The following is a 17,399-nucleotide window of genomic DNA, read 5'->3' as shown; positions in this document are numbered from 1 at the left end:
TGATGATCCGATAAATGGTCCTGGCCTGTGAAGCCCTTATTGTAAGACACTTCCACATCTGGAGAATGCTGTTCTAGGGTAGCAGCTGTGAAACAGGGGTATTGTTGTTTTTACTTTATATTTTGTTGGTAGAGGATTATTCACTGAAAGTCACGTTCATATAATAATTCACCATATTGTCTTCACTGGTACCCTTGTCACTTTTTTCTTGTACAAGCCCTTTTTGTACAAAGCAATGATGGTAACCATAGTTAACAGAGGAAGAATGATAATTTCAAGTACCACCCTCCTTTTAAAGCTTCCAGTCTGTTTTTCTAACTCAATCAGCATAACAGAGTGATCTCCAGCTTTGTCCAAGTCAACACTCTAACCTGTGTTAACGAGAGAATCACTGACATGATGTCAGCTGGTCCTTTGGGGGCAAGGCTGAAATGCAGTGGAAATGTTTTTTTGGGGGGATTAAGCTCATTTTAATAGCAAAGAGGGACTTTGCAATTGATTACAATTCATCTGATCACTCTTCATAACATTCTGGAGTATATGCAAATGTCCATCGTCTAAACTAAGGCAGCAGACTTTATGAAAATTAATATTTGCGTCATTCTCAAAACTTTTGGCCACAACTGTATATTTGGAGGATTAGGAGATCTTATATCTTATAACCCTTTAATAGTCCGTCATAAGAATTCTATGTAGTGGTTGACCAAATGGTTCTAATACTGATACTCGTCAAAATCTTGACTTGTCATTATGAAATATTTACATAATTGAATCACCTACAGTCATGCAGGTATGTCAACCACATCATACAGGTAGCAAAAGCACCAATTGGGAATCTTCAACATGATCACATCAGTGTAGAATAAGGAGTCATTTTCACATTGACCCTGAGAATCAGCCCCTTCATCCTGAAATTGAAGCCAGAACCCTGAGTTCCCAGGTATGGCTTTATGGACAACAGAAGGTGAGTCACTATAGCACAGGCGCGGACTGGGACAAAAATAGGCCCGGCCATTTAAGACTGAGCTGCCCATTTTTATTTATTTATTTTATTTATTTATTGTTAAAGCCCATGTGCCGTCTTTGCATTTCCCCAAATCACTGAAACATTCATGATAGACACAAACACTTACTCACTCATTCACAAAAATCATTAACACAAATCATTAACACATACACATTAATGCAGTCTCACAAATCATTCAAGCAATCCATCCACACAATTAATTCATTAATTCTCATACGCATTCAAACAATTCATCCACACATTTATTCATTTTCTCGTACGCATTTACACTACCCCCTCTCCCCATCTAACCCTCCCCTTCTTATCTGCCCCTTCTCACTATGCACCCCCTTCCCCACTTCTCAATATGTACTCCCTCTCACTATCTATCCCCTCTCCCCCTTTCTATCTATCCCCTCTCCCCCTTTCTATCTAACCCCTCTCCCCCCTCTGCCCCTTCTCACTGCACCCCCCTCCCTCCCCCTACTTACCTTGTTGCCGGAGTAAGCAGCAACAGCGACAGGGTCTGACACTCTAGGGGGCCGAGCAGCCCCCACCAGGGCCGGCCTTAGGGGTGTGCGGCCGCACAGGGCTTAAATTAAAACATAGTTTTTTTGTTGTTGTTTTTGTTAACTTTATTTAACATCCTCCATGTTAAATAAAGTTAAAAAAACTTTATTTAACATGGAAGATGTTAAATAAAGTAAAAAAAAACAAAAACCCCAGATGTTTTAATTTAAGCCCTGTGCGGCCGTACACCCCTAAGGCCGGCCCTGGTGGGTGCTCCGGCCGGCCACCTAGAGTGGCGGACCCGGTCGCAGTTGCTGCAGGCTTAAGGGGCAGGTGCCCCTTATGCCCTGCGTTAATGCGGCCGCATAGGCCCAGTCAGTCCGGTCCTGACTGGGCCTATTTTAAGGTAGAGGCCTGGAGCTACAGCTCCATCAGCCCCTACGTCAATCCGGCCCTGGGCCGCCCGGCCCACCGGGAAAATGCCTGCTATAGCATGATGTCCAACAAAGTGACTTGGATACGTTATTAGATGAAATACAAAATGTCATAAGAGAAGTGAAACAAACAATGTTTTTTATCGTGGTCACATCCTCTCCAATTCCACAGATTTTTTAAGTCAGCAAAATTAGACAACAAATTAGAAGTATAAGCACTTCTGCATGGACAATGGACCCAGACAGCAGCTTTACCCACAAGAGGTTTGATACTAGCATAACATTACCAGGTAATGGACTAATATTGTGTTCTTCCATTGCTGTTAGCAACTAAGTATATGGGTATATACTAAGGGTATATGATAAGTACAGTAGGATATCCTTTCTACCCCATAGTAATTTCATATGAATCTACATACGGTATTTTAGTTTGTAGTGTTTTAAAATACTTATTGTTTTGTCACATCCTTTTATCTTGTTATTGCAGACAGAGGATGGAATTATTACAGAAAAAAACCCATGTTTCTCACATATGGACTAATGGCTCTTTCATACATATTGATCCTGGCTCTTTTCATAATTGTTCTATCTAAGTGTAAGTAATTAAACATGTTTTGTACTTTTGTTATAACGTGTTTTAAAACCTAAAAATGTATTCATGAGGGAAGCTTCTTTGACCCCATATGATCAAATAAGTTTTGACATATTTTTAAAAATGTTTGTGGATGTATGGATAAAAAGGAGGTCGGCCATACATCACAAGGAACTTGAATGCATAGGTCACTGAGCTGGTAGAGGTCCTAAGCTTCTATGATAGCATCATATGTGTTTAAAGACCACAGCAACAGAGTGTTCCAGTGTTACTTGGCAACACCAGGAATATTGTGCAGAATAATAGAGTACAAAAAGGTGTAATCCTAGAGATCACAATCGTAATAAAATGTAAAAATAGATTCTGGTGGCCACTTTAAAAGGTCATGGAAGCCATAACAGTCATAGACCAAAATTTGAGGAACACTCATCAAGAAATGTTATAACTGCCTTAAATAGTTTATTATTTTAAAACAAATTGTTATGCAATTGACTATTTTGCTTTCTCCGAGAAAAAAAACTGGTTAAGACATAATGCCAATATTAAGGAATTTTCAAAACAGTCTATCTTCTTGATTTGACAGCGTCAAGTGGTGGGCCTAAGGTGAATACAAATATCCAGGCTGAAATCAGTGCCTTAAAGAAAAATAGTAAGTTGTTTTGAAATTATAAAGAGTGACAGGAGATTGTAATGAGGTTTATATTTAGTATTGTTCTTCCACAGGGTAAGCATTTTTTTACACAGTAATGATATTTATTCTAATGACGCACCATTGGAAAATAACATTTTTGCCGACTCTAGTTTATGAAATGGCCATATTAGAAGCCAAGACTTTTGCTGGATAAACACTAACACCTAAACACTATTGCATATCTCCTAACAGTCACAGTTTTTGGCACTGTCCTGCTGTCCTGGGTCACTGCCACACTGTTCTGCTTTTGCAGACAGTGGGTATTATGGATATGGACTGGTTGAGAAGATCAGGGATCTTCCTTGTAGCTGGCCTATTGAAAAGTTACCTGTCCCCCATTTTCCAGCAAAAGGGCTGGCGTCCTACAGGCCTAGCCCAGAATACATCACTAGTAAGAGTGTAGCAGGAAACCACATTTATACAACAGGCCACCTCACTTATCTCTGTTATTGCCTTAAAGAGACAGGGGTGATCTTTGTGTTCCTTTCTCCGTGTGTTTGCCCTAAGCTTGTCATTGCATGATAGGTTAAGATGTCTGTGATGGGAAATGTTGCCAAGATGTCAGGGCTTTAAAAAAAGCATTAAAATGTTATTATAGATCTATAACACCATATATGATTTAAGTGTTTTGTTCATGGGGGGGACCTAAAAATTGGCTCAGTTGGATTTTACTTATTAGGTAACTAAATGTATTAATATTTTCTTTTACAGTCTCAGATCTTACATCAAAATGTAACACATTGGAACAGACTTCCGCAAGTAAGAGATTGAAGGCACTATAGTTTATGGAATGCTGTGTGAATACTATACACTAATCTTTAAAGCACAAAAGACACTCCAGCTATAATACGCATTTTAATACATCGGAGTGTCTCTTTTAAATTAACAATTTTCTCTATTGCAAATGCGTGGAAGGATTACTCAGAACCCTCTCAAATATAGGTCAAATATATGGAAGGTTCATTGCCCTGCAAGAAGTGCATTTGACAAGGGACAGTTCCTGCTTGCCATTACGCACACACGCTGTACTCCTCACTGCTGGCCTACACACAAGACGTCCAAGGAAAAAAAATTTATGAAAACTGCTTTCCTGACACTGATTGGTTTTTTTTAAATGAAAAATGCTACATAATATAATTAGTGTTACCTCTCCTTTAAAACACAAATGTTGCTAACATATGTATAGCCCAAACAATATGTATATATTTTTTTTCTTTTTCTTTTTCTTAAATGTCTTTGTATGTGCGTGTAAGTGTGCATTATACCTATGGGCTTTATGCACACACACTGTACATTGCACCTGGAAACATGGAATCTAACAGCAGATAAGAACCATTCAGCTGTTGTTCAGTCTGCCTGTTTTGTTCTTGCATTAAATACTCAGACTTTAAGAGTCTTGTTTTTATATTAGGATACGCATTTGGCGCATGCATTTATAAAAAAAACAACAATAAAAAACCTGCCGTGACCCGGATTCGAACCGGGGTTGCTGCGGCCACAACGCAGAGTACTAACCACTATACGATCACGACATGCAACACGAGCCAGGTAGGAGTCGAACCTACAATCTTCTGATCCGTAGTCAGACGCGTTATCCATTGCGCCACTGGCCCATATGAACTCTTGTTGGATAACTTCTGCTTTAGTGAGAAGATTGAGGTCGCTTTCTGAAGGCATAAAAGAGTGAGGCGTCATCTTTTCTAGAAAGAGAGACATGATGGGCAGGATGGGGTATCCTAATATTAAAACAAAACTGCTTCTTTTAGGTAAAATAATGCATGTAAAAATACTTACAAAGTATTGTAATATCCATGAATTATCGGTGGGACACTCATTTTCCATTTAAACAATTTAAACCTTTTTAAAACTGCTTATTTTGTTTTGATGCTCACACCGACCACCTTCTTGTAGAGGCATCCTGTGAGAAGAACTGGATACAATTTGAAGGCAGCTGTTACTATATCCATTCAAGAAAATCTAACTGGATGAACGCAAGATCTGTGTGCAAAACAAAGGGAAGTGATCTGGTTGTAATAACCAGTGAAGAGGAACAGGTGATAGATTCAAGTCTGGTTAACTGTCACTTACATCAATGCAGTGTCTTTTTGCCCCATATAACAAATAACTCTGACACTAAGCAAGGGTATGATTATGATCTCCTAGAGCCAAACTGAAACTCATAGCATTCTTCTCACACTAGTAACCTCTGCATTGTTGAGTGGAGTTCTATTATATGACATTCCCAGTGCTCTGCTTTCTCAACCATTCAGAGACCACAAGTACGAAGGGAGAGCAGGACAAACATGTTTCTTCATATTTAAAAAACAGCATTAGGTTGTTGATGGAATTTCCCAGGGCACTTTTGAATCCAAATCTGGCCATAGCCTATAGTACTAATCTATAACGAGTAACGAGAATGATTTCACTAGAGAAGACCACTCACAATAGTGCACCTTAGCCAGTATATTACTGAAGACTAGTAGCTCAGAACAACCTATCTGCTGTGTTATCACAGTTTCTATTTATAACTAAATAGACATTCATCTATGTGATGTAAAAGCAAAATTGTAAACAACCGTGTGGATCAAGTGTGCTCATACCCCTTTGTGTTTACTTGTTCAGGTTTTGCATAATTGCATTGTACATAAAGGTAGGATGTGTCAACAGTAAATACCTAAATCATAACCGATTTCTCTGGTATGCTCTTTTGTTACATTTTCTATATAAGCATTTCCTGATGATAAATACAAATGGCAAAGACCAACGTTTTTGGATCGGGCTGCATGACATGGATGATGAAGGCACGTGGACATGGGTGGATGGAACCGACTATGAAAAGTCATACAAGTAATTAATCAGATTTCTGTAACTCTGTTTCACTGCTAAAAGTTGTTTACGGCATAATATAATATCTAAATGTAACATAACTATAGAGAGTGAGTAAGGGTGAGTCACAACAAATGTTGTTTCTGAATTAAAAAAAAGCACTCTGAATTTGGTCTGAATGAAAGGGAGGAAACTTAATTTGTTGTTCAACAAATGGACCAAAAATAAATGAAAAAATGTGTCTGAAATGTTCTCAAGTCTACTCTCCATAGCACTATCCGTTATAGATTATAACCCCCGCTAGAAACATTCAATAAATCTGGCTGTATTGTAAAATGGTTGAGGGCACAGTTTCTTAGCCCCTCTCCAATGCTATTTGTTTCTGTGTAGAGTCTCTCCAATGTACCCTAGATTTTTACCAAGACTTTTTATGTAGATTTCTACTGAAATACATACCAGTTAGAGTAGTAATCCCGTTCATTGCAATTTGGTCAATATATTGACTAACTAGAATAGAATAGCAGATCCAGAGAGTATAAATCACTCTAGGGCAGCAGCTCACCAGGCATTTGCCCGGTGTACCAGATGACTATCTTGGGCTGGTCACAAACCAGTACATGAAGTTCCACCAGATTACGATACCATTTCCTAAAAGTGGAATTGTTTGTTCAATTTAATCTATCTCGAGTCTTTTTATTATGTTTTGGTTCACCTCAGATTATTAACTCATGTCTAGGACCTAATGCGTGACCTCATTCAGGTCGCTACTCAATCTTAATATCACTCTGTTAATATACATATATATTGTTCAACTTGAGGCTCAATCCACTTTTATATTAACTCCACATTTAGCAGCTTATTCATTTGTTTTGTAGGTTCTGGAAGAAAGGGGAACCAAATGATTATGATTCGAACGAAGACTGTGCTCACTTATGGAGAAATGGAGAGTGGAATGATGTGCACTGTACCTATAACGATTGTTATGCAATTTGTGAAAAGAAACTTGGCTGATAATTTGGTTTACCATCAACCAGCTCATTTTATACATATCACATCGAAAACAAATATACGTCTAAAGGTTGCAATATTTTGAGGTGTATCAATTCCTATGTTATTATAAGTATATAAGTGATTGGTTTCATGAATAAACTGCAGATGAGAAATGTGTTTGATAGAACTAGGCTGTCACTAAACTATTTTTAGTTTCAGAACACCTTATGTCTTCTAATATTGGCAACGATGCTTACCAAATACAAAAATGATCAATTTTAGAAGTCGAAGATCTATTTGTAATTATAAATACAATACTATCAAATAAATCTATTAATAGTGGATTATCATTCCTACTGCCAAATAGATTTGCGCACGGTGAGCAAAATCGCTTCGGATGAAATCTTCATTTTGCTTTTGCCGCGTTTGTTTTTCTGGCAACAAATTTCTTTTACCGGCTGTTCATTTCAGATGCAATTTGGGGGGGCTTTCTTGGTTTGACACAATATTTGGGGGGGGGTCCAACAGGGGGAGGTCCATTACACTCCAGCAGTAGTGGTAGAGTGTTGGGCTTGGGCAGACAGACACTGGGAAATTAGGATGACCACATGTCCCAGATTGCCCGGGACAGTCGCGCAATGGGACTTTTCGCAGGCAGGCAAAAGTGCTGGGCAGCAGCGGAAGTTGTCTGCGTGCATCGTGCAGACATTCACCAGCTGCCAGAGAGCAGGATCCCCCCAGCGTTGTGGGGGGGATCTGGAGCTTAGTCTTATAGTCAGACCTCTATTTGAGGTCGGATTACAAGACAACCTTGAATATAAGACAAGGGGTATTTTTCAGAGCATTTGGTCTGAAAAAAACTTTGTCTTATATTCGAGCAAATACAGTATATATATATATATATATAAAATATATTTTATGTATGTGATGATGTGTACATATGAATCAGTATGTATATACCGTATTGGCCCGAATATAGGCCACACTTTTCCCCCCCACTTTAAGTCTTTAAAGTGGGGGTGCAGCCTATATTTGGGGTCTAGCGCCAGGCAGGCAGCAGGGTTAGGATACAGATCCCCCGCAGCGGTGCAGGGGACCTGTATCCTACTCTCTAATACGCTCAGACAGCCTCCCGAGAGGTTGTCTAAGCGCATCGCGCAGACGTTCACCGGCAGCAGCGATGCGGGTAAACAACCTCCGCTGCCGGCACGTCTGCACAATGTGCTTTAACAATCTCCCTTGCCAGGAATTGGATTCCAGGCAAGGGAGATTGTTAAATCACATCGTGCAGATGTGCCGGCAGCGGAGGTTGTTTAGCCGCATCGCCGCTGCCGGTGAACGTCAGCACGATGCATTTTACCTCTGCCCCCAAGACTTACCAGAGCAGACTCCCGGGTGTCTTGCAGGGCCGGCGGGAGACATCTAAGCAATACGCGTATACAACACTCAGCAGAAGTGCCGGCACTGGGAGTTGTATACGCGTATTGCATAGATGTCCCCCTCCGGCCCCGCAAGACACCCAGGAGTCTGCTCTGGTAAGTCGGGGGGGGGGAGAGTGGCAGCATATCTCGGGGAGGGGGGCAGAGTGGCAGCATATCTCGGGGGGGGACAGAGTGGCAGCATATCTCGGGGGGGACAGAGTGGCAGCATATCTCGGAGGGGGAGGACAGAGTGGCAGCATATCTCGGGGGGGACAGAGTGGCAGCATATCTCGGGGGGGGACAGAGTGGCAGCATATTCCGGGGGGGGGAGGACAGAGTGGCAGCATATCGGGGGGCAGAGTGGCAGCATATCTCGAGGGGGGGACAGAGTGGAAGCATATCTCGAGGGGGGAGAGAGAGTGGAAGCATATCTCGGGGGTGGGGGGGACAGAGTGGCAGCATATCGATTATAAAAACTTTTTCTTTAAAAAAGTACCAAACTTTTAGGGTGCGGCCTATATCCGAGCCAATACGGTAATATAAAAGTATTGTATGTGTATGTGAAGGTGTGTTTATGTGAATCAATGTATATAACATTACATTTTTTTATAAAGCGCCGACAGATTCAGCAGCGCTGTCAGTAGAACAATTTCACATACAAAACCACATGGAATGACGAACTGGTGCAAAGGAGAGGAGGGCCCTGCTCGCGCGAGCTTACCATCTAGTCGAAGGGGGAAGTGAGACAATAGGAGAGGACTGCTTGGATGAGTTGATCTGGTCTCGCCGATGTGTTGAAGCTGCTGATTGTTCAGATGGTTTGATTATGATGGTTGGGAGTAATGGGAAGGAATGTTGTCCGCTTCCATGAACTGGTGGGTTTTCAGAGAGGATTTGAAAGTTGCGTACGAGGCAGAAAGTCTGCACGGAACGGGGAAGGGAATTTCACAGTAGGGGTTGCGGCGCAGGTGCAATCCTGCTTTCTGCAGTGGTACTTGGTTTGTAGTTTCCCTCCACACAGGACTAATGGTAGTGCTCACCTTGTCTTCTCCCTATAAGCTTTTTTCCAGATGCCTCAAACAATCGGAAAGGGGATTCATCAGAGAAAATGACTTTACCCCAGTCCTCAGCAGTCCAATCCCTGTACCTTTTGCAGAATATCAGTCTGTCCCTGATGTTTTTCCTGGAGAGAAGTGGCCTCCACACCAGGCCATCCTTCAAAAGGCTTTGCCTCACTGTGCGTGCAGATGCACTCACACCTGCCTGCTCCCATTCCTGAGCAAGCTCTGCACTGGTGGCCCCAACCCCACAGCTAAATAAACTTTTGGAGACAGTCCTGGCACTTGCTGGACTTTCTTGAGTCCCTGACGCATTCGTCACAACAATTGAACCTCTCTCCTTGAAGTTCTTGATGATCCGATAAATGGTCCTTGCCTGTAAGCCCTTTTGTAAGACATTTCCACATCTGGAGAATGCGGTTCTAGGGTAGCAGCTGTGAAATAGGGGTATTGTTGTTTTTTCTTTATATTTTGTTGGTAGAGGATTATTCACTGAAAGTAACGTTCATATAATAATTCACCCTATTGTTTTCACTGGTACCCTTGTCACTTAATATTTGTGTCATTCTGAAAACTTTTGGCCACAACTGTATATTTGGAGGATTAGGAGATCTTATATCTTATAACCCTTTAATAGTCCGTCATAAGAATTCTATGTAGTGGTTGACCAAATGGTTCTAATACTGATACTAGTCGAAATCTTGACTTGTCATTATGAAATATTTACATAATTGAATCACCTACAGTCATGCAGGTATGTCAACCACATCATACAGGTAGCAAAAGCACCAATTGGGAATCTTCAACATGATCACATCAGTGTAGAATAAGGAGTAATTTTCACATTGACCCTGAGTATCAGCCCCTTCATCCTGAAATTGAAGCCAGAACCCTGAGTTCCCAGGTATGGCTTTATGAAGGTGAGTCACTATCAGGCCCGGGGCAGGGCCGCGGCCGGGCCAGCCAGGGCCGGATTGACTTAGGGGCTAATGGAGCTGCAGCTCCAGGCCCCTACCTTAAAATAAGCCCAGTCAGGACTGGACTGACTGGGCCTATGTGGTCGTCCTTAACGCAGGGCAAAAGGGGCACCTGCCCCTTAAGCCTGCAGCAACTACGACCGGGCCCGCTACTTACCGGCAGACGCGCGCGAGCATGGATGTGTAAGGGGGGGCAAAGATTCCACAGGCAGGCTGTTTTGGTGGCAAAGTTGCCACAAGTAGGCTGTTTTGGTGACAAAGTTGCCACAGGCAGGCTGTTTTGGTGGCAAAGTTGCCACAGGCAGGCTGTTTTTGTGGCAAAGTTGCCACAGGCAGGCTGTTTTGGTGGCAAAGTTGTCACAGGCAGGCTGTTTTGGTGGCAAAGTTGCCACAGGCAGGCTGTTTCGGTGGCAAAGTTGCCACAGGCAGGCTGTTTTGGTGGTAAAGTTGCCACAGGCAGGCTGTTATGGGGGCAAAGATGCCACAGGCAGGCTGAGTGAAACCGTCTGTGGAAACCCTCCGGATGCTGGTGTCAGTGTGGCAAAGCCTGTCCTGGTGTTTGTGATTGGGTGTCAGTGTGGCAGAGCCTGTCCTGTTGTGTGTGTGTGTGTTTGGGTGTCGGTGTGGCATTGCCTGTCCTGGTGTGTGTCGGTGTGGCAGAGCCTGTCCTGGTGTGTGTGTGTGGGTGTCGGTGTGGCAGAGCCTGTCCTGGTGTGTGTTTGTGTATGGGTGTTGGTGTGACAGAGCCTGTCCTGTTGTGTGTGTGTGTGTTTGGGTGTCGGTGTGACAGAGCCTGTCCTGGTGTGTGTGTGTTTGGGTGTCGGTGTGCCTGTCCAGAGCCCGTCCTGGTGTTTGTGATTGGGTGTCAGTGTGGCAGAGCCTGTCCTGACGTGTGTGTCTGGGTGTCAGTGTGGCAGAGCCTGTCCTGATGTGTGTGTTCGGGTGTCAGTGTGGCAGAGCCTGTCCTAGTGTGTGTGCGTGTGTTTGGGTGTTGGTGTGGCAGAGCCTGTCCTGGTGTGTGTATGAACACAGAAAAGAGCCCCAGCACTCCAATCAGCTTCTAATCCTTAGGTTACTTTACTCAAAGAAAGCAAAACAAAAAAGCAACATTCCGGCCAAACAGGGTCTTTGTCAAGCTCAAACCGCCCTGTTTGGCCGAAACGTTGCTATTTTTGTTATGCTTTCTGTTTTTGTTTTGCCCTTTTTCCTGCTAGCTCCCTGCTTCCTGGGAGTTGAGTGCTGAAACATTTCTTATTTCTTTAACTGTCCTGGTGTGTGTGTCTGTTTGGATGTCGGTGTGGCAGAGCCTGTCCTGGTGTGTGTGTTTGGATGTCGGTGTGGCAGAGCCTGTTCTGGTGTGTGTTTGGGTGTCGGTGTGGCAGAGCCTGTCCTGGTGTGTGTGTTTGGGCGTCGTGTGGGAAAAGCCTGTCCTGGTGTGTGTGTTTGGTTATCTGTTTCCTTAATTTACAGTGGGAACTATTTCATTTTAACTTATCCAGAGATAAAATGCCCTCCTGAATTTGTAGTGACTTCAGGGGACAAAACATTCAAGGCCCTGAAATCACCCTGAAATAGTGGAAAAGATAAGGTATTGTGTTATTTACTCTATAATATTTATTTCAAGGATTAGTCGCACTAAATTGTGGCTTCAGGCTTCCCATGTTGAATGACCAAGTATTATGTATATGTATATACATATATGTTTTTTCATAAAAATGGGCTGCTCAGTCTGAAATGCCCGGGCCTATTTTTTGTACCAGTCCGGGCCTGGTCACTATAGCATGATGTCAAACAAAGCGACTTGGATACGTTATTATAACCCTTTAACCCCTTCGCGACCTTTGCCGGTTCAGGACCGTCATGACAAGAAGGTCACTAAATGACCTTTGACGGTCCTGAACCGTCAAAAAGTTAAATAAGCTTAGAAAGTGAACAAGGATCACTTTCTTCGCTTAAACGGCCTTGCTGCAATGCCTCGATGTCGAGGCATTCAGCAAGGCCGAGATCGGCATCGGGGGCCATGTCTGGCCCCTCCCCGGGGCGTCAACAGCCGCCATACATTGTATGGCGGCGGACGCCCGTTTTAAAAGCGTTTAGGAGGCGATCAACGATCGCCTCCTAAACTTAAATGGTGTCGCTGGAATGCCTCGATCAGGAGGCATCCAGCGACACCAAACACTTACCTTTAGGTGGGCTGTGACCGCTCCGGAGAGCGGTCACAGCCGCAGCTGCCGGTGATCTTCGCCATCAAGTAAGATGGCGGCGGCCCGGGAAATAAAACAAGAGAGACGAAAAAGTTCGCTAGAGGGTCTCCAGACCCTCTAGAGAACTGGCTCCACTTGCTGGTTGAATACAGGTACTGCATTCAACCATGCAAGTCAATGGAGCCCAGCTTTCTAATCACTATGTGATTAGTAAAATATTCAAAAAAAAAAAAAAAAAAAATGGAAAAAAAAAAAAAAAATGTGCTAACATTTAAAAATAATTATGCAGTGATGTCACTAGATGAACCATCCAGTACCAGCAAAATGTGTAAAAAAAAAATATAAAAAAAGTATTAAAAAAATAAAAAAAAATAAAAAAATAAAGTTTATTATTTTGAGCAAGTGCTAAAATTTCTCAAAAATCTCAAAGAGTTAAAATAAAAGCACTTCAAATACCCAAGGGGTGTCTAATATATAAAAAAAAATGGCTGATGGGGTAAATTGGAGTGGCCTAGCTCACAGATAGGGCATAGGTACAGACTGACCAAAATGGAGAAAAAAAGCGCACTTCCCAAATGTGGCATTTTAAATCTGAAACAACCCGACAAACCCATGCATGTCGGGTATCACTGCACTCAGGAGATGTTCCTGAACACATATTGGGGGGTTGTTTGACAGTGGCATATACCAGAACCTGTATATCTATAACTAAAGTACAATTTGTGTGAAAAAAATTACTATTACAAAGTTTGACAAAGTGTAGTTCTATAATTGGTGCATGGAAAGGGTTAAAATAACAGCATTCGGAATACCCTGGGGTGTCTAGTTTTCCAAAATATATGGTTTGAATGGGTTAAATTTAGTTAACCGGCTTCAAAGATATTCCAAAGAGGAGATGGAGGCAGAATGACCAAATGACCACCTGAATTATGCATGCCCCAAAAGTAGCCTTTTACCAGCCAAACAATCTGACAAACCCATGCATGTGGGGTATCGCTGTACTCAGGAGATGTTCCTGAACACACATTGGGGTGTTGTTAGACAGTGGCATATACCAGAACCTGTATATCTATAACTAAAGTACAATTTGTGTGGAAAAAAAAATAAAAAAAATTACTATTACAAAGTTTGACAAAGTGTAGTTGTATAATTGGTGCATGGAAAGGGTTAAAATTACAGCATTTGGAATACCCTGGGGTGTCTAGTTTTCAAAAATATATGGTTTGAATCGGTTAAATTGAGTTAACTGGCTTCAAAGATGTTCCAAAGAGGAGATGGAGGCAGACTGACCAGATTTGTTAAAAAAGATTTGGAAATCATAAAACGCTGCTTGTACTTATTGCCCTATAACGTACAAAAAACAGCAAAAAAACATAAAAACATTGGGTATCTCTAAACTCAGGACAAGTAGTAGAATCTATTTAGCTAGTTTTTTTACTTGCTTTTTTAGGTGAGTAAAATATTTTTCAAATAAAAGTCATAAAATGTCTTTTTTTTCAATTTTTCACCATGTTTTTTTTATTTTTTTTATAGTAAATAAGATGATACGATCAAAATAATGGTATCTGAAGAAAGCCCATCTTGTCCTGAAAAAAACAATATATAACTTATGTGGGTACACTAAATGGGTGAGGAGAAAATTACACCTGAACACAAGCACCACAAAAGTGTCAAAACAGCCTCGGTCCCACAGGGTAGAAAACGAAAAATGAGCCCGGTCCTTAAGGGGTTAATAGTCCGTCATAAGAATTCTATGTAGTGGTTGACCAAATGGTTCTAATACTGATACTCGTCGAACTCTTGACTTGTCATTATGAAATATTTACAAAATTGAATCACCTACAGTCATGCATGTATGTCAACCACATCATACAGGTAGCAAAAGCACCAATTGGGAATCTTCAACATGATCACATCAGTGTAGAATAAGGAGTCATTTTCACATTGACCCTGAGAATCAGCCCCTTCATCCTGAAATTGAAGCCAGAACCCTGAGTTCCCAGGTATGGCTTTATGAAGGTGAGTCACTATAGCATGATGTCCAACAAAGTGACTTGGATACGTTATTAGATGAAATACAAAATGTCATAAGAGAAGTGAAACAAACAATGTTTTTTATCGTGGTCACATCCTCTCCAATTCCACAGATTTTTAAAGTCAGCAAAATTAGACAACAAATTAGAAGTATAAGCACTTCTGCATGGACAATGGACCCAGACAGCAGCTTTAGGCACAAGAGTTTTGAGACTAGCATAACATTACCAGGTAATGGAGTAATATTGTGTTCTTCCATTGCTGTTAGCAACTAAGTATATGGGTATATGGGTATATACTACGGGTATATGATATGTACAGTAGGATATCCTTTCTACCCAATAGTAATTTCATATGAATCTACATACGGTAATAATGATAAGATAATAAGATAATGAGACATAATGTGAAGGAATTGTACATTTAGGTTGTGATTTTAAAATACTTATTGTTTTGTCACATCCTTTTATCTTGTTATTGCAGACAGAGGATGGAATTATTACAGAAAAAAACCATGTTTCTCACATATGGACTAATGGCTCTTTCATACATATTGATCCTGGCTCTTTTCATAATTGTTCTATCTAAGTGTAAGTAATTAAACATATTTTGTACTTTTGTTATAACGTGTTTTAAAACCTAAAAATATATTCATGAGGGAAGCTTCTTTGACCCCATATGATCAAATAAGTTTTGCCATATTTTAAAAAAATGTTTCTGGATGTATGGAGAAAAAGGAGGTCGGCCATACATCACAAGGAACTTGAATGCATAGGTCACTGAGCTGGTCACCCCACAGCCCCAACCCATCTATCCCTTTCTCACTATCTCCCCTCTCCCTCCCTACCACCCCTTCTCACGATCTCCCCTCTACCTCCCTACCTCCCTTCTCACAATCTCCCCTCTCCCTCCCTACCTCCCTTCTCCCAATCTCCCCTCTCCCTCCCAAACCCCCCTTCTCACGATCTACCCTCTCCCTCCCTACCCCCCCTTCTCACGATCTACCCTCTCCCTCCCTACCCCCCTTCTCGCGATCTACCCTCTCCCTCCCTACCCCCCTTCTCATGATCTACCCTCTCCCTCCCTACCACCCTTCTCACGATCTACCCTCTAACTCCCTACCCCCCTTCTCACGATCTACCCTCTCCCTCCCTACCCCCCCTTCTCACTCCCTACCCCCCCTTCTCACGATCTACCCACTCCCTCCCTACCCCCCTTTGTAGGTCACTTACCGTCAACTCCTGTGTTCGGAGCGTGAGGCGTTTGTCTCGGGTGCCGGCGCTTCACTGCTGAGCGCCGGCATATGACGTCATATGCCGGCGCTCAGCGTGAAGCACCGGCACCCAAGACAAACGCCTCACGCTCCCAACACTGCATTCTGGGCAGCGCTGAGGCAGGCGGCGGTGACAGCAGCGAAAGCAGCAGCGGCGGGGAGCAGAGGAGTCCTGGATTTCTGTCAGTCAGGGGGCCCAAGAGTTGCCGAGCGGTCGTTTTCAGCAACCGCTCGGCACCCCTTGGGCCCCCCTGACTGGCAGAACTCCAGGGCTCGATCGCAGTCGCGACCCCTGCGACCCCGGTAGTTCCGCCACTGGGCGCTCAGCATAAAATGCCGGCACCGGGACGGAGGTAGAGGCCTCGTGGAGGAGAATGAGGGGCGCCGAGTGGTTGCTAGTGTTATGGTCTACCTGCTTTTCTGCTGCATTGCTGGAGGCTGTACAGCCTGGCTGGGTTGCCATGGCTACACTCATGTCACTCCTGTGACTCAGCCCATTGTCCAGCCCACAGCCTGCCCCTTTTGGCTATTTAAGCAGTTAAACTTCACTTCCTCCTTGCCCTTGTGTTGTTTCTGGCTGCAAGTGCTATCGCTGTGTTCCTGAATTCCTGTGTATGACCTGGCTTTCTCTGACGTCCCTCCCGGCTCCTGATTCCTGGCTTGTTCCTGACTTCGCTGATCTCTGTATTCCTGACCCCGGATTGTCTGAGTACCCGTCTTGGTTCCTGACCCCGGCTTGTCTTTTGGTATATGCTGCTTTGTTCACTATTGTCATTACAATAAAGGTGATTGCATTTTACGTTTTGTGTCCGTCTGGTTCCTGGTCCCTAACAGCTAGGCCCCCTCTCTCTCCTCCCAATCAAAAAAAAATAAGACGGCGTTTGAAAGCCGTTCACTGGCGCCCCCTTCAAATGGCGCCTATGGCAGGAGCCATAGGTGCCATACCCTAGATACGCCTCTGGTCCTAAGCTTCTAGGATAGCATCATATGTGTTTAAAGACCACAGCAACATTTGATCAAATAAGTTTTGCCATATTTTTAAAAATGTTTGTGGATGTTTTTTATAAAAAGGAGGTCGGCCATACATCACAAGGAACTTGAATGCATAGGTCACTGAGCTGGTAGAGGTCCTAAGCTTCTATGATAGCATCATGTGTGTTTAAAGACCACAGCAACAGAGTGTTCCAGTGTTACTTGGCAACACCAGGAATATTGTGCAGAATAATAGAGTACAAAAAGGTGTAATCCTAGAGATCACAATCATAATAAAATGTAAAAATAGATTCTGGTGGCCACTTTAAAAGGTCATGGAAGCCATAACAGTCATAGACCAAAATTTGAGGAACACTCATCAAGAAATGTTATAACTGCCTTAAATAGTTT

The 17,399-nt window shown here is 42.7% G+C and overlaps 1 protein-coding gene and 2 non-coding genes across 3 annotated transcripts; 1 reads left to right on the top strand and 2 right to left on the bottom strand.

The window, feature by feature from the left end:
* Window positions 1-2,173: 2,173 nt before the first annotated feature.
* On the top strand, window positions 2,174-7,226 carry LOC128490558 (hepatic lectin-like). The gene is made up of 7 exons (XM_053462486.1): window positions 2,174-2,240; window positions 2,438-2,545; window positions 3,126-3,191; window positions 3,945-3,992; window positions 5,145-5,287; window positions 5,962-6,080; window positions 6,935-7,226. The coding sequence occupies exons 1-7, from the start codon at window positions 2,183-2,185 to the stop codon at window positions 7,068-7,070; spliced, it is 678 nt and encodes a 225-aa protein (XP_053318461.1). The 5' UTR covers window positions 2,174-2,182; the 3' UTR covers window positions 7,071-7,226.
* On the bottom strand, window positions 4,694-4,765 carry TRNAH-GUG (transfer RNA histidin (anticodon GUG)). Its single transcript has one exon. It is a non-coding gene; the product is annotated as a tRNA-His (tRNA).
* On the bottom strand, window positions 4,774-4,846 carry TRNAR-ACG (transfer RNA arginine (anticodon ACG)). Its single transcript has one exon. It is a non-coding gene; the product is annotated as a tRNA-Arg (tRNA).
* Window positions 7,227-17,399: the final 10,173 nt, after the last annotated feature.

This window comes from Spea bombifrons, chromosome 4, assembly GCF_027358695.1.
Source record: "Spea bombifrons isolate aSpeBom1 chromosome 4, aSpeBom1.2.pri, whole genome shotgun sequence".
Taxonomy (NCBI): Eukaryota; Metazoa; Chordata; class Amphibia; order Anura; family Pelobatidae; genus Spea; species Spea bombifrons.
The sequence above is the reverse complement of the archived record's forward strand: the minus strand, read 5'-3'. Positions and strand labels throughout refer to the sequence as shown.

Bases quoted from the DNA above. Each gene is read 5' to 3' on its own strand.
- LOC128490558 (XM_053462486.1), top strand. From the start codon at position 2,183: ATGGACCCAGACAGCAGCTTTACCCACAAGAGGTTTGATACTAGCATA. The intron at 3,192-3,944 runs GTAAGTTGTTTT...TTTCTTTTACAG, and splicing joins CAGTGCCTTAAAGAAAAATA to TCTCAGATCTTACATCAAAA. The intron at 6,081-6,934 runs GTAATTAATCAG...TTTGTTTTGTAG, and splicing joins GACTATGAAAAGTCATACAA to GTTCTGGAAGAAAGGGGAAC.